Raw genomic sequence first — 22,472 nt, 5'->3', positions numbered from 1 at the left:
ATCTAACAGTTCCAAACTATAGATGATGTCTTTAGTTAAAGTAGCATAAGTTTGAGGTTCAGATTAGATTTAAGTTGATGCTCGATTTAATTTACAGATTTAGTTTAAGGAATATTGAATTTAGGTGACGTGCTGGGAGAGGAGTGGATATTAAACCTGCAGAGAAACTCCCCTGTAGACATCTGATCCTTCAGCATAATTACATCTTTATTTAATGAACAAAGCTGCAGGTAACAGGAAGTGACATCGACGGCAGCAAAGAACAGAGAGATCTTTATTCTCTGGAATTAAAGAGTTCAGGTGGATGAAGCTGTGAGAGAAAAATAGGTATAAGGAAACAATTCTCTGGTAGTGGATGGTGTGTCTCTTTGTGCTAGTTTTGTGTCTCTTTGTTGTCTCTCTGAACACATTTACCTCATCCAGTCTCACATCTCATATTGTCTTAAATAGTTTCTTGATGACGTTAAATTCTGTTCAAATCTAAATCATGTTGACTTTAAACCCTCCAGATGTTAGCTGTAGAGATCCTGTTGTCAGTCGAATCGTTCCTCTGTGATGGAATCATTAATCAGCTGTTGCCAAACATTGTTATCGTTAGATGAAGAAACTCCTTTGTCCATCAGTCCATCCTTAAATTAGTTAAAACTGCAGTTTAATCTACAAAACCAAATTATAGTGGACAAGGGCGAGTAGACAATGGTCTTATATCTTCTTCTTCTTTTCCTTTCAGCTTTTCCCTTCAGGGGTCGCCACAGTGAATCAGTTACCTCCATCTAACCCTGTCTGCTGCATCCTCTTCTCTCACACCAACTACCTTCATGTCGTCTTTAACCACATCCATAAACCTCCTCTTTGGTCTTCCTCTAGGCCTCCTGCCTGGCAGTGGGAAACTCAGCATCCTTCTACCAATATATTCACTCTCTCTCCTCTGGACATGTCTGAACCATCTCAGTCTGGCCTCTCTGACTTTATCTCCAAAGCCTCTAACATGTGCTGTCCCTCTGATGTACTCATTCCTGATCCTATCCATCCTGGTCACTCCCAAAGAGAACCTCAGCATCTTCAGTTCTGCTACCTCCAGCTCTGCCTCCTGTCTTTTCTTCAGGGACACTGTCTCCAGACCAAACAACATGGCTGGTCTCACCAGTTTTGTAAACCTTTTCTTTCATTTTAGCTGAAACTCTTCTATCACACATCACACCTGACACTTTTCTCCAGCCGTTCCAGCCTGCCTGTACACGCTTCTTCACCTCTTTTCCACACAATGGGCTTATATGTTAATGTTATATGTTAAATGTCTGTCAAGCATTATTGTGTTTGTGGGTGGCGGAGCTGCCAAACATGTACAACAAATTTTGGGTCTCTGATCTGACAATAAAATTTCAATCTATCTATCTACCTAACTCAGATCTCTTAATTGAATTAAATAATTCAGTAATTATTGCAGCTCTGGAGGGCTGTTTGTTGTTTTTGAGCCTGAGGGGAACAACAAAACTAAAAATAAAAAGACGACTCCACACACTGTCAACACCTGGGTTTATTTAGATGCTGCTTCTGTAGTGGATGCTAACAAGAGGCCACAATACCAACATTAGCCTTCTGTAGTAGATGCTAACAAGAGGCCAAAATACCAACATTAGCCTTCTGTAGTAGATGCTAACAAGAGGATAAAATACCAACATTAGCCTTCTGTAGTAGATGCTAACAAGAGGCCAAAATACCAACATTCACCGTCTGTAGTAGATGCTAACAAGAGGCCACAATATCAACATTAGCCGTCTGTAGTGGATGCTAACAAGAGGCTAAAATACCAACATTAGCCTGCTGTAGTAGATGCTAACAAGAGGCCACAATACCAACATTAGCTGTCTGTAGTAGATGCTAACAAGAGGCCACAATACCAACATTAGCCGTCTGTAGTGGATGCTAACAAGAGGCCAAAATACCGACATTAGCCTTCTGAAGTGGATGCTAACAAGAGGCCAAAATACCAACATTAGCCGTCTGTAGTAGATGCTAACAAGAGGCTAAAATACCAACATTAGCCTTCTGTAGTAGATGCTAACAAGAGGCCACAATACCAACATTAGCCTTCTGTAGTGGATGCTAACAAGAGGCCAAAATACCAACATTCACCGTCTGTAGTAGATGCTAACAAGAGGCCACAATATCAACATTAGCCGTCTGTAGTGGATGCTAACAAGAGGCTAAAATACCAACATTAGCCTGCTGTAGTAGATGCTAACAAGAGGCCACAATACCAACATTAGCTGTCTGTAGTAGATGCTAACAAGAGGCCACAATACCAACATTAGCCGTCTGTAGTGGATGCTAACAAGAGGCCAAAATACCGACATTAGCCTTCTGAAGTGGATGCTAACAAGAGGCCAAAATACCAACATTAGCCGTCTGTAGTAGATGCTAACAAGAGGCTAAAATACCAACATTAGCCTTCTGTAGTAGATGCTAACAAGAGGCCACAATACCAACATTAGCCTTCTGTAGTAGATGCTAACAAGAGGCCACAATACCAACATTAGCCGTCTGTAGTAGATGCTAACAAGAGGCTAAAATACCAACATTAGCCGTCTGTAGTAGATGTTAACAAGAGGCTAAAATACCAACATTAGCCTTCTGAAGTGGATGCTAACAAGAGGCTAAAATACCAACATTAGCCTTCTGTAGTGGATGCTAACAAGAGGCCAAAATACCAACATTAGCCATCTGTAGTAGATGCTAACAAGAGGCCACAATACCAACATTAGCCGTCTGTAGTAGATGCTAACAAGAGGCTAAAATACCAACATTAGCCTTCTGAAGTGGATGCTAACAAGAGGCCACAATACCAACATTAGCCGTCTGTAGTAGATGCTAACAAGAGGCTAAAATACCAACATTAGCCTTCTGTAGTGGATGCTAACAAGAGGCCAAAATACCGACATTAGCCTTCTGAAGTGGATGCTAACAAGAGGCCAAAATACCGACATTAGCCTTCTGAAGTGGATGCTAACAAGAGGCCAAAATACCAACATTAGCCGTCTGTAGTAACAGGAAACTAGTAAAGTGACATTAGTCTTCTGTAGTAGATGCTAACAGGATGCAAATGTTGCTATATTTACCTTTTTATAATCAATGCTAACATGAAGCTAATACAACGACTTCAGCCTTCTATAGTTGATGCTAACCGGATGCAAATATTGCTATATTAGCCTTCTGTAGTTGATGCTATTAGGAAACTAATACAGCGACATTAACCTTTATGTACTTGATGCTAACTGGAAGCTAATATGGCGACATTAGCCTTCTGTTAACCCTCTTTCTCTGCTGCTGGTTTTCTTGAAGGTATTTTCTGATTTCTGTCGTTCCCTCAGAGTTTTTATTTTTTCTGTTTACCCTCTGTGATTCTGATTTCTCCTCTAATGGCGGAGGCTGTGATTCGCTTCAGTCGTCTTCTCGGTAATTGTCGCCCCGCTAATGTTGTCCAATCACTCTATTGCTGATGTATCCTCCGACTTCCCCTCATTAATCAGTGTTAATTCTAATTGCCTTTCCTCGTGGCTGCTGTAATTGAATTAGTGCGGGAAGGTAAAGGAGGTCAATCAGAGATGAAGTTTTAACGAGTCGGGGTGAAAACTGGACAGGCGAAGGGCAGGAGGATGATGAGAGGAAATCATGGCAGACTAATCCTCAGAGTTTGTTGTAGAAGTGATTTCCCAGCAGAATGCTTTCTGTCTTCACACTTTCTCGACTTCATTTGCAGTCACAGAAACATTTCTGTCTTTCTTCTGTTGAGCTCTTTGAGAAGTTCAGCCGGTTAGAAATCAGACGACACAAGACCACATGAAAACAGAAAAATACACAAACGAGACACAAAACACCAACGTAAAGACACAAACTGACTAAAAACTGGATATAAAGGAAACAAAGAAAGAAAAATGATACCAAACAACAAAAACACAACCACAGCAACACATTCAGTTATCCAAAAATGACACACAACACCAAGAAGAGATGCACAATGACCAAAAACAGGATGGCAAATAACAGGAAGTGACACCAATGACCAAAAACCAGAACACAAACGGCCAAAAGAGACACTTGGAGACACAAAAGAAGAAAAATATGACACAAAACTACAAAACCAAGGCCTTTCAGCTATCAAAAAAGGTACAAAAATCCATCACAATGCACAGAATGACCAAAAACCAGATATCAACTGAGTAAACACGGCAAAAAACAACACAAAACAGCCAAATAAGACATAAAACAACACAATTCAGGACAAATGATGCACAGAAAGATAACAATAAGACACAGAACTACAAAAGCAAAGGATTAAACTGTCAAAACACAATACTGAAGGCCAAGATAAGACACACAACGACCAAAAACAGGATGACAAATAACAAGAAATGACACATAATGATGAAAACAAAACACAAACAGATGAGACACTGAAACACAAAACAAGAAAAATATGGCACAAAACTACAAAACAAAGGCATTAAGCTATTGAACAAGGTACAAAAAGCTGTTGCAACACACAAAACAATCAAAAAGAAGACCAAAAATAACAGAAAATGATATCAAATGACAAAAATGAAACACAAAATGACCAAAAACAAAACACAAACAGTAAAAAGAGATACAAAACAAGAAATAAATGACACAAAACTACAAAACCAAGGCATTAAACTATCAAAACGAGGTACAAAAAGCCATCTCAACACACAAAATGACCAAAAACAAGACAAAAACTATCAGGAAGCGACACAAAATGACCAAAATTCAAACACAAAAACACAAGAGCAATGCGGTAGATTATCTAACCACAACACAGAACACCAACAAAAGACTCACAACGGCCAAAAATAGGAATTAAAATAACAGGAAGTGACATCAAATGACTAAAAATCAAAACACAAATGACTGAAAGAGAAGCAAACAAGAAAAATATGACACGCAACTAAAAAACCAAGGCACTAAACTATCAAAACAAGGTACAAAGAGCCTAAACATGACCAAAATTAACAGGAAGTGACACGAAATGACAAAAACAAAGCACAAATGGTCAAAATCCACCTGAACCTGATCCTGATCCTGGTCTGAAATCTGAAATCCTCCGTCATGCTCGGCTGACTTCTGTCTCCAGTGTCCAGACCCTCCAGAGGCCGGTTTACCTCCATGACTGGTGGCAGCAGACGGACATCGCCGTCTCTCAGACTCTAATTCCTGTAATCCTTCCTGCAGGTGGACCGGTGGAATTCCAGATGAAGAGTCTTCCTGATCCACGTCAGCTGAGGTTCGTTAAGGCGACCAGACGGGGCTCTGGAGGTTGTTGAGCAGCTAAATAAGACGTGTTTGGTTCCACTTTGATCTGAGCAGCTGAATTTGACCTAATGAGGAAGAAGCTGCTGCTGCTCTTTAAGGAAATCTGCAGCTCGGATCAACAATTCAGACGTTTATTTGAGGGAAAACGCCACTTTCTGAACCCTAAAATATCAGGTTTGGTGTCCATGACGACATTTACCAGCTTCAGTTCAGACAAAACGTAAATTTCTATAGCATGTCTCGACAAAACGACCACAGTAACACACAAAACAACTAAAAGAGACACAAAACCACCACAGAGACACAAAACAACCACAGACACAAAATAACTAAAAAGTGATGCAAAACCACCACAGAGAGACACAAAACAATCACAACAACACACAAAACCACCACAAAGAGACACAAAACAACAATAATATGACTCAAAACTACAAAAACAAGGCATTTAATGTAGAAAACTAAGCATTAAAGACCACCATAAGATACAAGACATGAAAACAATGACAAACAAAACAATCAAAAACAATACCAAAGACGATACTGAACTACAAAACTGGGACACACAATGATCCTCCTTCTTCATTATTCCATTTACTTTGTGTGAAGCTCCAGTGCCACAAAGCATGATACTGCCACCACCATGCTTGATGGTAGGTTTGGTGTTCTTGGGGTCCAAGACCTGCTGAAGACAGCCTGAAACCAGTCCTACAAAAGTCTTTAACCAGGATCAAAACCAAACCTAAGCTACTCCTAAAAAAGTCACAGACATTGTAAAACCAGTCCTGAACCAGTCCTTAAAAGATCTAAAAGCAGGACCAGAATCAAACCTAAAGCAGTCCAATAAATGTTCAGAACCAGTCAGAATCCAGTCTGAAACCAGTCCTAAAGAAGTCATAAACCAGCATAATGTTTGGCCCAAAACCAAACCTAAACTTCTGCCCCCATTCCTCTGGAACAGGGTAAATCTGGACTCATCAGACAACATGACCTTCTTCCATTGATCCAGAGTCCAGTCTTTATCCTCCACAGCAAACTGAAGCCTTTTTTCTGATCATTGTCACTGATCAGTGGTTTTCTTAGAGCTCCAGCTGTTTAGTTCCAATCCTTTGAGTTCCCTTCATGTGGAAATGTTCTTCCTTTCACTATTAAACAGCTGTGAGTCTACTATTGGTTTCCTACCATCATCTAAGAGTTTGTTCCTGAAGATGATGGTTCTCCACCATCCTTCAGGTTCTAATGATGTGTGGGACGGTTCTTAACCTGATTTTAGTCATTTCATCTCCTTAGTTGATTTCTTTTCTTGATGCAGGCCAATAATTTGACCTTCTGAGACAAATTAACATCCTTTCATGACCACAGGATATGTCTTCCTACATGGTTGTTTAGAAATGAGAATCAGCTATAGGGTTAAAGAAGTTGTTTCATCACTGCTGTATTTATCCAGTGGAAGGTTCTTACCTGTTTGTTCAGGTAAACCCAGGTCGAAAAAATGAAAGTTTCCACAAAGAAAACCAAATAGATTTTATTTACAAACAGAAGTTTTTATTTCTGTTTTTACAGACGCAGTAAGACAGTTTTAGTGTTTAACGTCATCATGTTTCCTCCATCCTTCTGTCATTGTTTTTCTGTTATTGTTATTATTGTTACTATTATTATCATTATTACAAACAGCATCAGCAGTCCCAGGCAGCTACGAGGCAGCCAGTCGATGCTTTCTGACCTTGCTGGTGTTTCTGCTCTCCAGAGACACTGAGCATGTGCAGACTGAATACAGACGATCTCATCCTGACACCATAAACTGAGTCTTTATCTGCTGCTGTTCGACTACAGACAGAAAACATCCCATAAAACACACAGCGACACGTTCACATCACCGTTATCTGATGAATGAAGCCGAGCCTCACCAGGTTTTACTCATATTTATGACAAACATTTACAGTCACAAACAACAGTTTAATCCACTAGAAAGTCTGTTTATCATCAGTCTCCAATGACTCCTGGAACTCTGGATTTAACATGGAATCACTGAAACATGAATCTCTGTCACTGTTTGTTTAGGTTCTTCCACAGATTTATTAAAGACATAAATATACAAACAGGACAAAAATATGGGACAAAAATTTTACAAAATGATAAAAATAAGACAAAAATGTCCAAAACCAGTAAAAAATCATGATACAGCCAAACCTAAACGACTCCTAAAAACGTCCACGACCCAAGACAGTCTGAAACCAGTCCTGATCCAGGACCACATCCAGAATCAAAGAAATCCGAAACCAACTTTAAATCACATCCAAAACCAGGAGAACCCAGACTGAAACCACACATAAACCAGTCCCAAGAAAGTCCAGAACCAGTCCAACATCCAGTCTGAAACCAGTCCAGAAGCTCTTCTAGAAAGAACCAGAGCATGATACTGCCTCCTCCATGCTTGATGGTTGGTTTGGTGTTGGGGTTCAAACTAAAGTCTAAAGCCTCCCTAAGACAGCCTGAAACCAGTCCTAAAAAAGTAAAATAAAACAGTACAATGTCAGAACCAAGACCAAACCTAAAATACTCCTAAAAAAGTTAGTTTTATTAACAAAAAAATCTTTCAAATAATGACAGAAAATTATAAATAACAAATGTTTTGTATTGTAAACTTGAACTATTATCTTAAAATGTTGCAAAATATAGAAATATTTATAAATATAATAAATATCTGATTATTATTTTAATTAAAAAATAGACAAAACCTAAATATGGCATTAAACAGAACAAAATATTTATTATTATTATTATTATATTTGTAGGGTGGGAGCGCGCCATCACCCCGGGTCATCGTGCTTGAGTCGCTGGGTGCGCGTGCGTGTGGCTCGTTAGACACCTGGACAGAGAACCGGAGACACCGGAGCCCCACCGGGACTGGCACGCGCCCGAGTGTGTGCGCCTGGGGGGAGGAGGGGGAGGAGGGGGAGGGGGTTTCTCGGTTTCTCCGGTCGCACGCGCCGGGTTTTTTCAGCGGAAGGAGACGCGAGCGGACGCACGAGGCAGCCGGAGTGGATTTTACCGGGAAACGCGCGTGTTGGGAGCGAACCGGACCGAGAGGCGCGCGGAGCTCCGGTGTCGTCCCTGAAGCGGCAGAAGTGACCGAGCACCGGAAAGTTGGAGTACCGGAGTGGATGTGACAGACCCACCGGGACGCTGTGGCTCCGTCCGCCGCCCGTGGAGCGACTCCCGCGGACACACCGAGGACGCAGCGCCGCCTCCCCGGAACATGCGGTCCGAACCGGGCAGCGCGCTGTGAGTCCGGAGCGGCTCCCCGGTCAACCGAACCGCCTCCGGGACTCCAGCATGTCGGTGGACCGAACCGGGGACAGAGAGTGAGACACCGAGAGACCGAGAGGAGCGGACCGGAGCGGGCAGCGCGTGACACCGACCCCCGTTAACCGTCATGACCTGTGGGATTATTACAGCTGCGCGCGACGCGATGCTGATTAACATCATCTGTGTGCTGTTCGTGTTGGGTGAGTGCACGCGCGCGCACACACACGCACGCACACACCCACGTTAACCGTCAGTCAGGTGAGTCGTGGGTTCGAGTCCCGGTGGAGGCGCCGCTGTGACTCACCTGAGTGAATCAGACAAAGTACTCGAATACTTCTGGAAAATACCACAAAATACCTCATTACAAGTAGAAAGCTGCACCTGAGTAAAGTACTTACAGTAAACAGAAGTTAAAGTACTAATTGCACAGACTTGCGATACTGCATTAACCTGTACCACCATCAACCACTGCAGTACATTGTGTATTTTATACTGCATTCCTCCAGACCACACTGTACTCTCTAATACTACACTGGTACCTCTGACCATGTATTTTATTGCTTACTGTATAATACTACCAACATTACACTTCCTATTTGTCCACTATGCTGCTATATTAGTATTTTCTCCTACATGTTGTGTTTTACTACCATTAAACTGCAGTACATTCTGTATTATGTATTGCATTCCTCCAGAGCACACTATACTCTACATTATACTACACATGTATTTTTTATTACTAATTGTATTATACAATCACCACTCTGCATTATGCTTCATATTATACTTCCTATTTGTTCACTATGCTGCTACTATATTAGTATTTTCTCCTACATGTTGTGTTTTACTACCATTAAACTGCAGTATATTCCACATTACATTACTGCAGATTACACCATGCTGCTGTACTACATTAATATATTTTCCTCATATCATGTATTGTACTACCATTACACTACATTATACTACATATTATATATTGTGTTATTCCAGATTACACTACACTGATACTGCAGTTCATCTTTCTGTTCCACACTGTATTATACTATATATTTGCAGTACTGTCGGTCGTGGGTGGTGGTCTTTACTTTCTCTTTTATTTTTCCGTTTTCTCTGCTGCTATGCGTGTATTTGTACTGCAGTGTGTGTACTTGTATCTGCTATCTGTTCTGATGTTGTGGTGAAAGCAGCTTGTTGAGATGATTCTGATTTCCTGGATCATGTTTCTCTGCTTTAGAGGCTCAGGAGGTTTTCAGGGAATCAGTCACAGAAACGCAGTAAAAACTACAATAGTTCCCCAGAGGCCAGCCTGAATACTGTGCTAATGAGCAGTACTTCACTAGGAGTATTTTGTTCCTCTGCAGAGCTGCTGTACGGAGGTTTAGAGGGCAGATACCTGGACCTGGATGTGTGGAGACTGAGGCGTCCAGCAGAGGGCGACTGTAGCTCCATCAGCTGATCAATAAAAAGGGAGGAGGACCTGAGAACAGCTGTGAAAATGAGAACATACTGAAGGATGCAGACCAGAATGGTTCTGGACCGGGTTAAGAACTGGTTCTGGACTAGTTTGGTCTTGGGTACAGGTTTGGTCCTGGTATTGGACTGGTTTTAGACTTGGTTCTGGACTGGCTTGTACTAGTTTGGTCTTGGTTTTTGATTAGTTTTATACAGATTTTGGACTGATATTTGACTCGGATTTTGTACTGGTTTTCGATTAGTTTTGGACTTTGTCTTAGACTGGTTCTGGACTGGACTGGTTTTAGGACTTGGTTTTTGACTGGTTTGGTCTTGATTTTGGGTAAAGATGTGGTCCTGGTATTGGACTGGTTGGTTCTGATACAGGAACTGGTTTTGAGCCATCCTGGTTTTGAACAGTTTAGACTGGTTCTGGTTCTGGTCCAGGACTTGATTTTGGACTGTTTTTGAATGTGGTCTTGACCTTTGGTGTTGTTTGTGAATTGATTTTGAACCTGGCTTTACACTAACTGACTGGACTGGATTTTGGACTATTTTTGGACTTTTAAACTGATCTTGGACTGGTTTTGTAGTAATTTTAGATTGACTTTGGGCTTAGTTTAGAACTAGTTTGATTCTGGTCCAGGAACTGTCTTTGATTCTTGTTTTTGAACTGTTTGAACTGGTTCTGATTCTGGTCCAGGACTTGATTTTGGACTGATTATGAACTTGATCTTGACCTTTGGCCTTGTTTGGGACTGTCTGGACTGGTTTTGTGCTGGTTTTGTACTTTATTTGGACATATGTTTGACCTGGTTGTGGTCCTGATTTTGAACTACCGTTGTTCATGGGACTGGACCTAGTTTTTGGACTGGTTTTGAATTTGTTTCCTCAGTGGCTTTGGGCTGGTTTTAGACTTAGGTTTAGGACTGGTTTTGGCCCTAGTTTTGGACATAGATGTGACCTCAGTCTTGTTTTGGACTGGTTTTGTAATAGTCTGCAACTTGGTTTTATACTTGGTTAAAATGAGGTTTGGACCTGAGCTAAGACCTGGTTTTGGACTGAGCTAAGACTTGATTTTGGACTGAGGTAAGTCTTAATCTTAAATGTTAAACTGGTTTAAGACTTGATTTTGGACTGGTTTGGGACCTGGCTTGGTTCTGGATTAAGACTTAGTTTTGGAGTGACTTAAGACTTGGTTTTGTCCATGGTTAAGACTTGGTTTTGTCCATGGTTAAGACTTGGTTTTGTCTATGGTTAAGACTTGGTTTTGTGCATGGTTAAGACTTGGTTTTGTGCATGGTTAAGACTTGGTTTTGTCCATGGTTAAGACTTGGTTTTGTCTATGGTTAAGACTTGGTTTTGTGCATGGTTAAGACTTGGTTTTGTCCATGGTTAAGACTTGGTTTTGTCTATGGTTAAGACTTGGTTTTGTGCATGGTTAAGACTTGGTTTTGTGCATGGTTAAGACTTGGTTTTGTCTATGGTTAAGACTTGGTTTTGTCCATGGTTAAGACTTGGTTTTGTCTATGGTTAAGACTTGGTTTTGTCTATGGTTAAGACTTGGTTTGTGCATGGTTAAGACTTGGTTTTGTCTATGGTTAAGACTTGGTTTTGTGCATGATTAAGACTTGGTATTGACTGGGTTTACAGTGTTTTCAGACTGAGATGAAACCTAGTTTTGGACTAACTTGAGACTTGGTCTAGGACTGGTTTTAAGGTCTCATATTGTGCCTCTTTTTGGCAGATGAATCAAAGTCTTACATGTCCTGACCGTGCATCTTTTAATTTTCCAGCTCAAAATATTTAAAAAATAGATTCTGTCCATATGGGACCTCCAAGACTTTGGTTGTAGACTTTTTGGACCTGGTTTTGGATTACTTTTGGACTGGTTTTTGTGTGGATTTAGACTCGTTTGGGATCTGGTCTTGTACTGGGTTAAGACTTGATTTTTGGACTTGGTTTTAGACTTATTTGTGACCTGGTTTTGACTAGTTTTGGAGCATCTTGGAGAACTTTCCTCAGTGTGTCTCAGTGTTTCTTCATGTGGTCCAGACTGACTCCATAAGATCAGGACTCTGGAGGGTCCAGACTGATGGTCGTTTCGGTTTGTTTTATGGCAGTCTGAATTATTGTGGGTGTTTTCTTCAGGTCTTTTTTGTTCAGAACAAAAAAAATACTCTGAGACGTAATCCATCGACGTTTCCTGCAGTTGAAACTGTCTTACTTGCTGGTTCTTCTGGTAAGTTTACATTTAGCTAATCTTCCACTGCAGCACCTCGTCCAAACAACCGATGATATTTTTAAGAAACTTAAGCAAGAACCGGAGAAACCAGGGTCTTAATGCATCAGTCTGACAGTCCTTCTCAAGAGGCTGTGGTTCTTGGTTTTGGTTTTGGACTTGGTTTCTTTTGGGTTTCACACTGGTTTGTACTGGTTTTGGTCTTTCTTTGGACATATTTTTGAGGAAATGTCCAACTTTCCCCAACAGATCCACCATTAGAAAACAGCTAATGTTGATTTTTGTTTGAAATTATAGATTTTCTGTAAAATGTTTTTGGAAAATGTCAGTTTTTTCTGTTTATACACCCTTTAGACACTGTTTTCCAGAACATTTTTAATATATATTTCTTTACAATACATAAACCATCATAATACATAAATCATACATAAAATGTCACTTTTTAAATGCTGGTTTGCTTGGATAAACTCATGAGACATTACTAGTTTCAGAAAAAATCAATAAATCAATAGTTTCATCCACCACCAGTCTGTCCAGTTAGTTTGTCTCCACTGTATAAGAAAATCAGTGATGTCCTGATTGATTATTGGTAGAGTCATAATAATAATAACAATAAATAATAATAATAATAATAATAATACATATCTACCTTCTTAATCATTTAAGAAAGCAAAAAAAAAATATCATCAACTATGTTAATCAACATCTGCTTTGACTAAAATGTTTTTTACGTCTTCAGAAACTCCACTCCAGTCAACCCACAGTAAGAGATATTTAGGACTTTTGGAGCAGAAACACCACAGCACTAACACAAAAATCTATTTACACTAACAGATTTCTATCTTTGTCTACTAGAGGTCACACAATCTAACATAGCAATAAAAGCCATAAACTCTAAATCCAGCATAGAGGGGCTGAGTGAATGTGGTCTGGACTCTGTGGATCAAAGTCATGGTCTTAGACACTCTGTAGAAGGACAGAATACCGGCACTGTGGTCCAGATAGATGCCAATTCTGGAGAACCAAGAACCTGAGATGGGAGCTGCGATGCTGTCATGAATGAAGTAGAAAGAATCTTCTAATGCCCAAGATCTGTCGTTGGTCCCAAATTCACTTCCTGGTCCTGTTCTCCTGATATCCTTGTATGTCACTGCTACTGAAGCTAGTTTTTGTTCAACCTCCCAGTAACAACGTCCAGTCAGACTCTCTCTGCTCAGGACCTGCAACCATCCCATGAATCTATCTGGATGATCAACAGATGACCGATTCCGTCTGCAGCTGAATGTTGCTGTCCTGTTCCCCTCAGACAATAATATCTTTCTGTGTGCTGTGTTTGGATCCAGTGTGAGGCGACGTGAATACTGGAGGAACTCAGCTCTGGTCTTTGGTTCTGCTGGTGACAGGGTCTTCAATCCTGAGACATCTTCCAGTCTTGGTGAGGTCTTGGTCCCTTTTTCTTTCCGACTATCATGTAGTTTATCTTTGATCTTTGACACAACCACTGTAATGTCACAAAAGAATTGCAGACGGTGAACACTGGTGATGCTGGCTGGGTTTGTGGATTCGCTGAGGTCTGACATTAGAGGAGAACTGTGTAGAAACTGGATGTGGTCTGATTGTGAGAGCTGCTCCAGCTCACAGCTTCTACTTCTCACCTCATCTGTCTGCTTGGATCTGATCTGCTGCTTCACATCAGTGTTTCTTTTCTCAATGAGACGGATGAGATCTTTGGAGGTCTCCTCACTGTTGGTTACAGCTTCATCAGCAGACTGAATGTTGTCCTCCATCCTCACATCTTTCTCTCTGTCCTGGATTCTCTGCTGAATCTTCTCTTGATTCAACACAAGTCGTTGCTTGTCGTTTCTTTCTGCTGCAGCTGAAACTGTGTCTTTATGTTCATCCAAGGAGCAAAAACGACAGATGCACTGCTGATCGGTGTGGCAGAACATCTTCATCACCTCATCGTGACGAGAGAAGATGTTCTCCTGAACCTTCCTGGATGGGTTGACCAGCTGGTGTTTCTCAAATGCAGGAGATTGATGGTGAGGCTGGAGGTGTTGGTCTCAGAAAGAGACCAGACACTGCAGACAGGACTTGACAGCTTTCAGTTTCCTCCCAGTGCAGAAATCACAGGACACATCTCCAGGTCCAGCATAGCAGAGATCTTCAGCAGCAGCTTGGAGTCTGGTCTTCTTCACTTCCTCCATTAAATCTGCCAATGCGGTATTTTTCTTCAGGTCAGGCTTCCATCTGAATGTCTGTCTGCACTGAGGACAGCTGTAGGTTTTCCCCAGATACTGTCTACCCCAGTGACTTCTGAGACACTTCTTACAGTAGTTGTGTCCACAGGGAATAGTCACCGGATCCTTCAGTAGAGCCACACAGATCCAACATCTGAGTTTCTCCTGATCCGTCTGAATTCCCTGCTGCGCCATTTCACCTCTGAGATAATGACTGTCAAAGTGTTTCTCCTTCTCACGTTAGAAAGATGCTGGGAAATAATCCACACCCAAACTGAGTTCTCGTACTTCCTGTTCACTCACTAATGCTTGGAATGTGGTTCGACAGCGCTCATATTGGTTCCACCCATCTGTCAATTTGTAGATCTGATAAGTGCTGCAGGAATCAGGAAACCCGAAGTCTGAATGTGAGCGGCTGGAAGAAGGAGTGCCAAATTCTTTTTTGTGTCAGTTTCCTCCTAACCAACATTGTGTGAACTGTCTGATAAGTTAAAGACTATTAAAGAACTGAAATCTAACCTCTACTGTTGTCTTGTTTTTGTACTTTAGTGGTTAACCTTAGAGTCAATAGATATGTGTGTTGTTTCTAATTATGATGTAGGATTCTGTGTTTATTTCCACCTTCAGTCATCCATATAGTTGGTTCTCTGTTCATGTTTGTCTCATTTGTTGGATCTTGAGAACTACATCCTGGAGCTGATGCCCACTCTGCCTCAGCTGGACGGAATAGAGAAGTCCTTCTGTTCTTTCTACGTTTGCACTGCTGTTTGCAAGTTCTTTTTTTTCTTTGACTCCCTCTGAATAAGAAAGATAAAAATTGAAGATTGACCTGCAGTTTTCTAGATGACTTGTTGGAGTTGAGAGATGAGCAGTCTGTGGTCAGTACCTCAACCTGGACAAGGATCACAACAGCATGTTGAGCAAAGAGGAGCTTTCAGGCTACAGCAGAGCTTCTCCCACCTCAGTCTTCCTGGACAGAGTGTTTCAGGAGTGTCTCACGATGTACGGGTGATCTTGCTACCTGTCTCCCCCACTGCTCTGTCCTCTTGGGCCGGATCCACACCAGACTGCCTCTTATTGTGCACTTCACACTTTTCACACCTCACTGTAAATAGCAACCTCTGGGTTGTCACATATAGGGACACAACAGTTCGGGCCCCGAGGGCAGGTGGGGGCGGGAACGATGGGCACTGTGGTGGGGCGGGTGGCAGGGCTATATGGCCCTGTCTCCCCCTCATCACCCTTTTACCTGCCTCCCCTGCTCTCTAATCTTTTTTTAGTACACCACACACACTCACCTTGGGGGTAGGTCTGGGATGGCTGATGCCTCGCTCAGCCTCCCCACTTTTAGTGCACCACATGACACTCAGGGTTACACTATCACGGTGCTGGGATAATGTTTCCCGTCAGGGATTGGAAAACGTATTAATAGGGGAGTAGTGGGTGGGTTTCACAGCTATGGCCTCTCTGGTGGGATCCGGCCCCCTTACAGCTATGAGGTGGCTGGGTGTACCATCGTCCGTGTCGCTGTGGCTGGGGGTCCCTGGGGCTGGGGGGTTGTGGCCTGTGGGGGTTCTCCTGCATGCCCGATGGGTCCCGGCTGGTGCGGTGGCTCTAGGTGGGTCTGGATCGGCTGTCCTGGTGGGCGTGGTGGCTGTGGCGCAGGCTGGTGGTGTGTGGTGGCTCTGTCCTGGTGGGGGGGTCAGTTCGCGTCGCGGGATGTGGGGGCCTTGGGTGTATGGTGCTCGCCCGGGGGCTGGTGCGGGGGGTTTGCGGGGTGCCTCCCCGTTGGCGTCGCCGGGCCCCACCGCTCTGTCCAGGCATGAGTGGAGGGTGGGTCCTCCTGCCCTGGGCTGTCTGGGTCGGTTCTGGCATGCTGGGGGTGTCGGTAGCTGCTCCCTCTTGTTTTCAGGGTCCGTGTGGTACGCGGTGGCCCCGGTTGCTCTCTGGGGTGCCGCCCCATGGCTCCTGCGGTCTGGGGGGGGGCACCCTGTCAGCCTGGCCCTGCCTTGCCTTGATAGCTGTTCTGGGCTTCGGGGTCCTTCACACTTGCATGTGCGTGTTTGTTCAGGTCCCACCAGCTCCTGTCGAGTTCCACTGTTGAGAAGTGATGTGACCCGCCAGAATGTGCTGAGACTCTCTCCAGAGTCTAAACTCACACTAAACCCACTCCCTTTTCTCTAGTATCTTCTTCTGGCCTTTTCCACTCTATACTGACATGACACCCACAACTATGGTGTTCATCGTTCATCGTGCATATATTATGTATACACAATGCAACGCGGACGTCCGTGATCTATCGTAAGCGCAGATGTCAGCGTTTACTATACAGCTGTGTCTAAATGCTGACGTCCGCGCTGCATCATGCATACATAATATATGCACGATGCAGCGCCGATGTCCGTCCGTGTTCCGCGCTCCGGTCTGATGGTGATTTCTGTTGCATTGTGCGCTCACTTCCGCTTTTGATGACATATCGTGCTCAGACGATTACTCAAGGCTTCATTAGCTGCAGCCCTATTTTGGACTGGGTTTGGATTAGTTTGGACTTGGTCTTAGACTGCTTTTTAAACTGATTTTGGGCTGGCTTCGAATTTGTTTCTTAAGTGGCTCTGGACTGGTTTTAGACTTGGGTTTAGGACTGGTTTTGGTCCAATTTTTGGACATAGGTGTGACTTTGGTCTTGTTTTAGACTGGTTGTGAACTTGGTTTTGTAGTGGGCTAAGATTTGGTTTTGGACTGTTTTTAGACTGGTTTTGGATTCAGGTTCAGGACTGGCTTTGGTCCTAATTTTAGACTTGGTTTTGTACTTTGAATTGAACATAATTTTGAACTGGTTTTAGGCTGTGTTAAGACTTGGTCCTGATTTTCGACTGCTGTTGCCCATTGGACTGGACTTGTTTTTAGACTAGGTTTAGACTGACTTTGGACTAGTTTTGGTTCTGGTTTTGGTCCTATCCAATGCGTTAGTTTGAAAATCCCTACTCGGGAAAATTTTGGTTCTGTAAGAGTCTTGGACTGGCTTTGGACTTGGTATTAGAGTGGTTTTGAGCTGATTTTGGTCCTGGACTTCATTTCTGAACTGGCTTTTGACTGTTTTTGGTCCTAACCCTAACCCTTTGTTGCTCTCAGCTAATTATCTCATCAAACTTGAAAGATGAAAAAAAAAGTTTTCTTGTGGCATAGCGAGTCTCACTTACATGATGTGTAACTGGAAAAAAGACAATAATTTGTGACATTTTGGTGCTTTACCTTCATTAAGCAAAGTACTTTGTGGTCTTTTGAGTCTTTTTGTGTTTTTTTGTGTCTCTTTGTGGTTGTTTTTATCTCTTTGTGGTTGTTTCATGTGTCTTTGCAGCCATTTTGTGTCTCTTTGTGATCTTTTATTTCTCCGTTGTTATTTTTTGTCTCTGTTTATTTTAAGTCTTTATGGCTATTTTGTGTCTCTTTGTGGTTGTTTTGTGTCTCTTTGTTGTCATTTTGTGTGTCTTTGTGTTTATTTTTACCTTTATGGCTGTTTTGTGTCTCTTTAAGGTCATTTTGTGTCTCTTTCTGGGTTTTTATTTTTATTTTTGTGCTTGGTTTCTGTCAGTGAGGTTGTCTGATGAATGCTGAACACAGAAACGTGGTGAACTAAATGTATTTTTCTGTGTGAAACGTGAGGAGATCTTTTGTCTCTTGATGGCTGAATTACTAAATGGTGGATAAACGGTTAAATATTTAACTGAAACACAGTTCAAGTGTCCGTTCAGGGCGATAATATTAATGCAAACTGGACCAAACCGACTGAGACGAGAAGCTGCTTCCACCAGAAACCAGTCTGTGTGATTATTAGTGCTGAATACATGAGAATAAACGTCAGAGATCTGCAGCAGAGACGTGAATCCAGTCTCTCTGTGTGTTTGTTGTGATTACATAATTGGGTTTGCTTCCCGCAGCAGCAGCAGCCTCGGAGCTGAACTCGGCTGATTGAGCTTCCAGTGGCGTGTCCAGAGTTAATTAATCCTCCCGCTGCCTGTTGATTCCTGCTGCAAACTTCTCATGTCTGCTCCACATATGCTGAGGTCAAAGACGCCCGGCATCGATCGCTGTGAGTTTGATTTCTGCCTCAAGTGCCAACGGGGACCGGGAGGTGAGGAGGAGAAGCTGTTGATGCTTTTATTTTGAAGGCAGGGATTCAGGTCGACTGTACGAGCAAACGCAGGAAACTAAAGCCTGAAGGAAGAACGTGTGGAGGAAACAGTCGATATATTGTTCAGAACAGATGTGATGAATCTGAGAACCGGAGAGGAGGAAATCAAACAGATGGTCGAACACTTGGCTTGTTTTATTTGGGAGCATTAGCGATATTTTAAGATGAAAATTTAGTAAGATGAAGACCGAAATGCACAAAATGACCATGAGGGGACAAAAACAACAACAGTAAGACAAAAAAAGACACAAAAAGATTAAAAGTAGGGCTGCAGCTAACGAAGCCTTGTGTAATCGTCTGAGAACGATACGTCATCAAAAGCGGAAGTTGAGTGCGCAATTCAACAGAAATCACCGTCTGACCAGAGCGCGGAACACGGACAGACATCGGCGTTGCATCGTGCATATATTATGTATGCACGATGCAGCGCAGGCATCCATGATCTACCGTAAGCGCAGATGTCAGCGTTTACTATACAGCTGTATCTAAACGCTGACGTCCGCGCTGCATCATGCATACATAATACATGCACGATGCAGCGCCGATGTCCGTCCGTGTTCCGCGCTCCGGTCGGACGGTGATTCCTGTTGCATTGTGCGCTCACTTCCGCTTTTGATGACGTATCGTGCTCAGACGATTCGTCGAGGCTTCGTTAGCTGCAGCCCTAATTAAAAGAGACACAAAATGACATTTGAAAGATCAAAAATTACCACAAAAACACAGAAAACAATCACAAAAGGATGGAAAAAGACACAAATAGGCACAAAGTGACAAAGAATAACGAGAAAAATATAAAAAATGACCACAAAGAAAAAGATAACAAACACAAAGATATGCACAATAACCACAAAAGATGAAGAATTTCCACAGATAGACACAGAGACAAGGAATATCAAGAAAAACACAAATTATTACAAAATGGAGACACAAAACGACCACAAAAAGACGCAAAACGACCACAAAGAGACGCAAAACGACCACAGAGAGACGCAAAATGACCACAAAGAGACACAAAACGACCACAAAGAGACACAAAATGACCACAAAGAGACACAAAACGACCACAAAGAAACGCAAAACAACCCCAAAGAGAAACAAAATGACCACAAAGAGATGCAAAAGGACCACAAAGAGACACAAAACGACCACAAAGAGACACAAAACGACCACAAACAGACACAAAACGACCACAAAGAGACACAAAACAACCACAAACAGACACAAAACGACCACAAATAGACACAAAATGACCACAAAGAAACACAAAACAACCCCAAAGAGAAACAAAATGACCACAAAGAGATGCAAAAGGACCACAAAGAGACACAAAACGACCACAAACAGACACAAAACGACCACAAATAGACACAAAACAACCACAAAGAGAAACAAAATGACCACAGAGACACAAAACAACCACAAAAAGACGCAAAACACCCACAAAGAGACACAGAACAACCACAAAGAGACACAAAACGACCACAAAAAGGTAAAAAAATTTATGAAAAATGACCAGAAAGACTCTGTCAGACTCGCACACAGACACACACCTGGCAGCAGCAGGTAGCATCCATATCAGAGCTCCACACCGTTCTTATCTGAGACTCACTCTTAATTGGATTCCTGCTGCTTGTTATTGTCTTTGCTGTAATGGAAGCTGTCGAACGGCACGACAAAGGACACGACACACACACACACACACACACACACACACACACACACACACACACACACACACACACACACACACACACACACACACACACACACACACAGTCAGAGGTAGTTGGTATTCAGAAAATGACCACAAAGACACTAAATATGATCACAAGGAAACACAAAATGAAACCAGGAGATGCAAAGATGCACCACAATACTGCAAAAAGATAAAAAAAGATGCAAAGATACTAAACAAGTACAGATACAAGAGGCAAATAAGAAATGCAGTCATAAAAAATGACCTCAAAGAGACAAAAAATTACAGCCAAGTGAAATAAAATCAGCAGAATGAGACACAACAATAAACCAAGAGATGCATTATTACCACAAAGACATGGAGAATGACCACAAAGTGAACACAAAGAAACAAAAAATGAGGCAAACATGAAAAGCCCTCAGAGCTCAGTCCTCCTCCAAGGCTGCTCATTCCAGCATGTGTCAGAAATGCAGAATGACAGATAGAATGCACAAACCCACAAACACAATATCCTGAGCACAGGCGTGTGTTCTGCATGTGTACGTTATGTACGGATACCGGATCACGTGACCTAAACATGTAGCGGGCGGCTCAGAAACACCCCCACAGTTTAATCAGTTGTTCTCTGGATCATTTCTGATGGATAAGTCCTGATAAGTCCTCAGAGGTGGATCTTTAGTAGGATCACAATCAGCTGATGTAGGGTTCACTGGTTGTCATGGTTACAGTGACGCCGTGCTGCTATCTGGTAAGGATACAGAAATCTTTAACAAATCTGTGGATCCAGACTATGAGCTGCATCACTGCCAGAATCTGATCATTTGGTCCTTGTGTCATTTCTGACCTCTGGAAATTTCATCCAAATCTGTTGGTCTGTTTTAGAGTGGTGTTGATAACAGACAGACAGACAGACAGACAGACAGACAGACAGACAGACAGACAGACAGACAGACAGACAGCAAGGCGATGATGCTAACCCCCACTGTGCAGCAAAGACAATAAACATTCGCTGAACAGTTTAAAAGTTAACAAATAAGCCAAAAATTGATCCAGAAGTGACACAACATGACCACAGAGACATAGAAAGACTGAAAAGACAAAAAGGTGCTGGGCGACAAAACAACCCTGAACCAGCCTCAAAGACCCGGTTCTGGTCCGGCTGGAGGACCTTTAACCCTGTGGGTCAATTGACCCGTTTTAAAGTCTGAAAATGTGGAAAACATAAAATATTTTCACCGTGAAACTTCTGATGTCCACATTTTCAACATTTTTTTTTTAATTTTTGAACATTTGTTGGTGGAAAAAAGAAATGTTAAAAATGTTTCTTTAGATCGTTCACAAAAATCAACCAAAATCCAGCAAATTTCACAGGATTTTGTTAGATTTTTTTTAATGAATGTTCTCAAAGAAAATATTAGAAGTTTTACTGATATATATGGAATCACTTTAGATATTTTTAGGGTTTTTTGGAAGATTTTACTCATTTTTTTGAAAAATATTTACAGGGATTTTCTTTCCAAATTCGTTTTTTTAAAATAATACTTTAAAGGCAAACTTTTGAGGAATTATTGGAATTTTCTTCCTGAAGGTTTTGCAAATTTTCATAAATATGGTGAATTTTTTTCTCATCAGACCCGCTGCTGTAATGCTGTTTTTGTCTGATGTTGTAATCTGTTGTCGTTCTGCAGATGTGAGCGTGTGCGACTCGGAGCTCGGACCTCCCGGCTGGAGGGAACCTCTGGACTGCGTCAGAGCCTCAGAACTCTGCAACCAGAACAGCCAGTGCAGCTCCCGCTACCGGATCATGCGCCAATGTCTGTCGGGAGGCGACAAGGAGCGCAGCGCCATGCTGGCCTCCAGGGAGTGCCAGGGGGCGCTAGAGGTGCTGCAGGACTCACCGCTGTACGACTGCCGCTGCAAGAGGAACATGAAGAAGGAGCTGCAGTGTCTCCAGAACTACTGGAGCATCCACATGGGCCTGACCGAGGGTAAGGACCAGAACCAGAC

General features: G+C 42.4%; 1 protein-coding gene across 2 annotated transcripts in view; it reads left to right on the top strand.

The window, feature by feature from the left end:
* Window positions 1–8,289: 8,289 nt before the first annotated feature.
* The window catches only part of gfra2b (GDNF family receptor alpha 2b), a 137,172-nt gene continuing 122,989 nt past the window's right edge, over window positions 8,290–22,472 (top strand). The window contains exons 1-2 of one of the 2 annotated variants that reach the window (XM_051938520.1): window positions 8,290–8,840; window positions 22,154–22,453. In XM_051938520.1, coding sequence (XP_051794480.1) covers window positions 8,768–8,840; window positions 22,154–22,453 — 373 coding nt within the window. In that variant the 5' untranslated portion in view covers window positions 8,290–8,767. The remainder of the gene's footprint in view (window positions 8,841–22,153; window positions 22,454–22,472) is intronic. The other variant, XM_051938519.1, reaches the window with a different exon arrangement.

The sequence above is a fragment of the Acanthochromis polyacanthus genome, chromosome 18 (genome assembly GCF_021347895.1).
Source record: "Acanthochromis polyacanthus isolate Apoly-LR-REF ecotype Palm Island chromosome 18, KAUST_Apoly_ChrSc, whole genome shotgun sequence".
Classification (NCBI taxonomy): domain Eukaryota; kingdom Metazoa; phylum Chordata; class Actinopteri; family Pomacentridae; genus Acanthochromis; species Acanthochromis polyacanthus.
The sequence above is the reverse complement of the archived record's forward strand: the minus strand, read 5'-3'. Positions and strand labels throughout refer to the sequence as shown.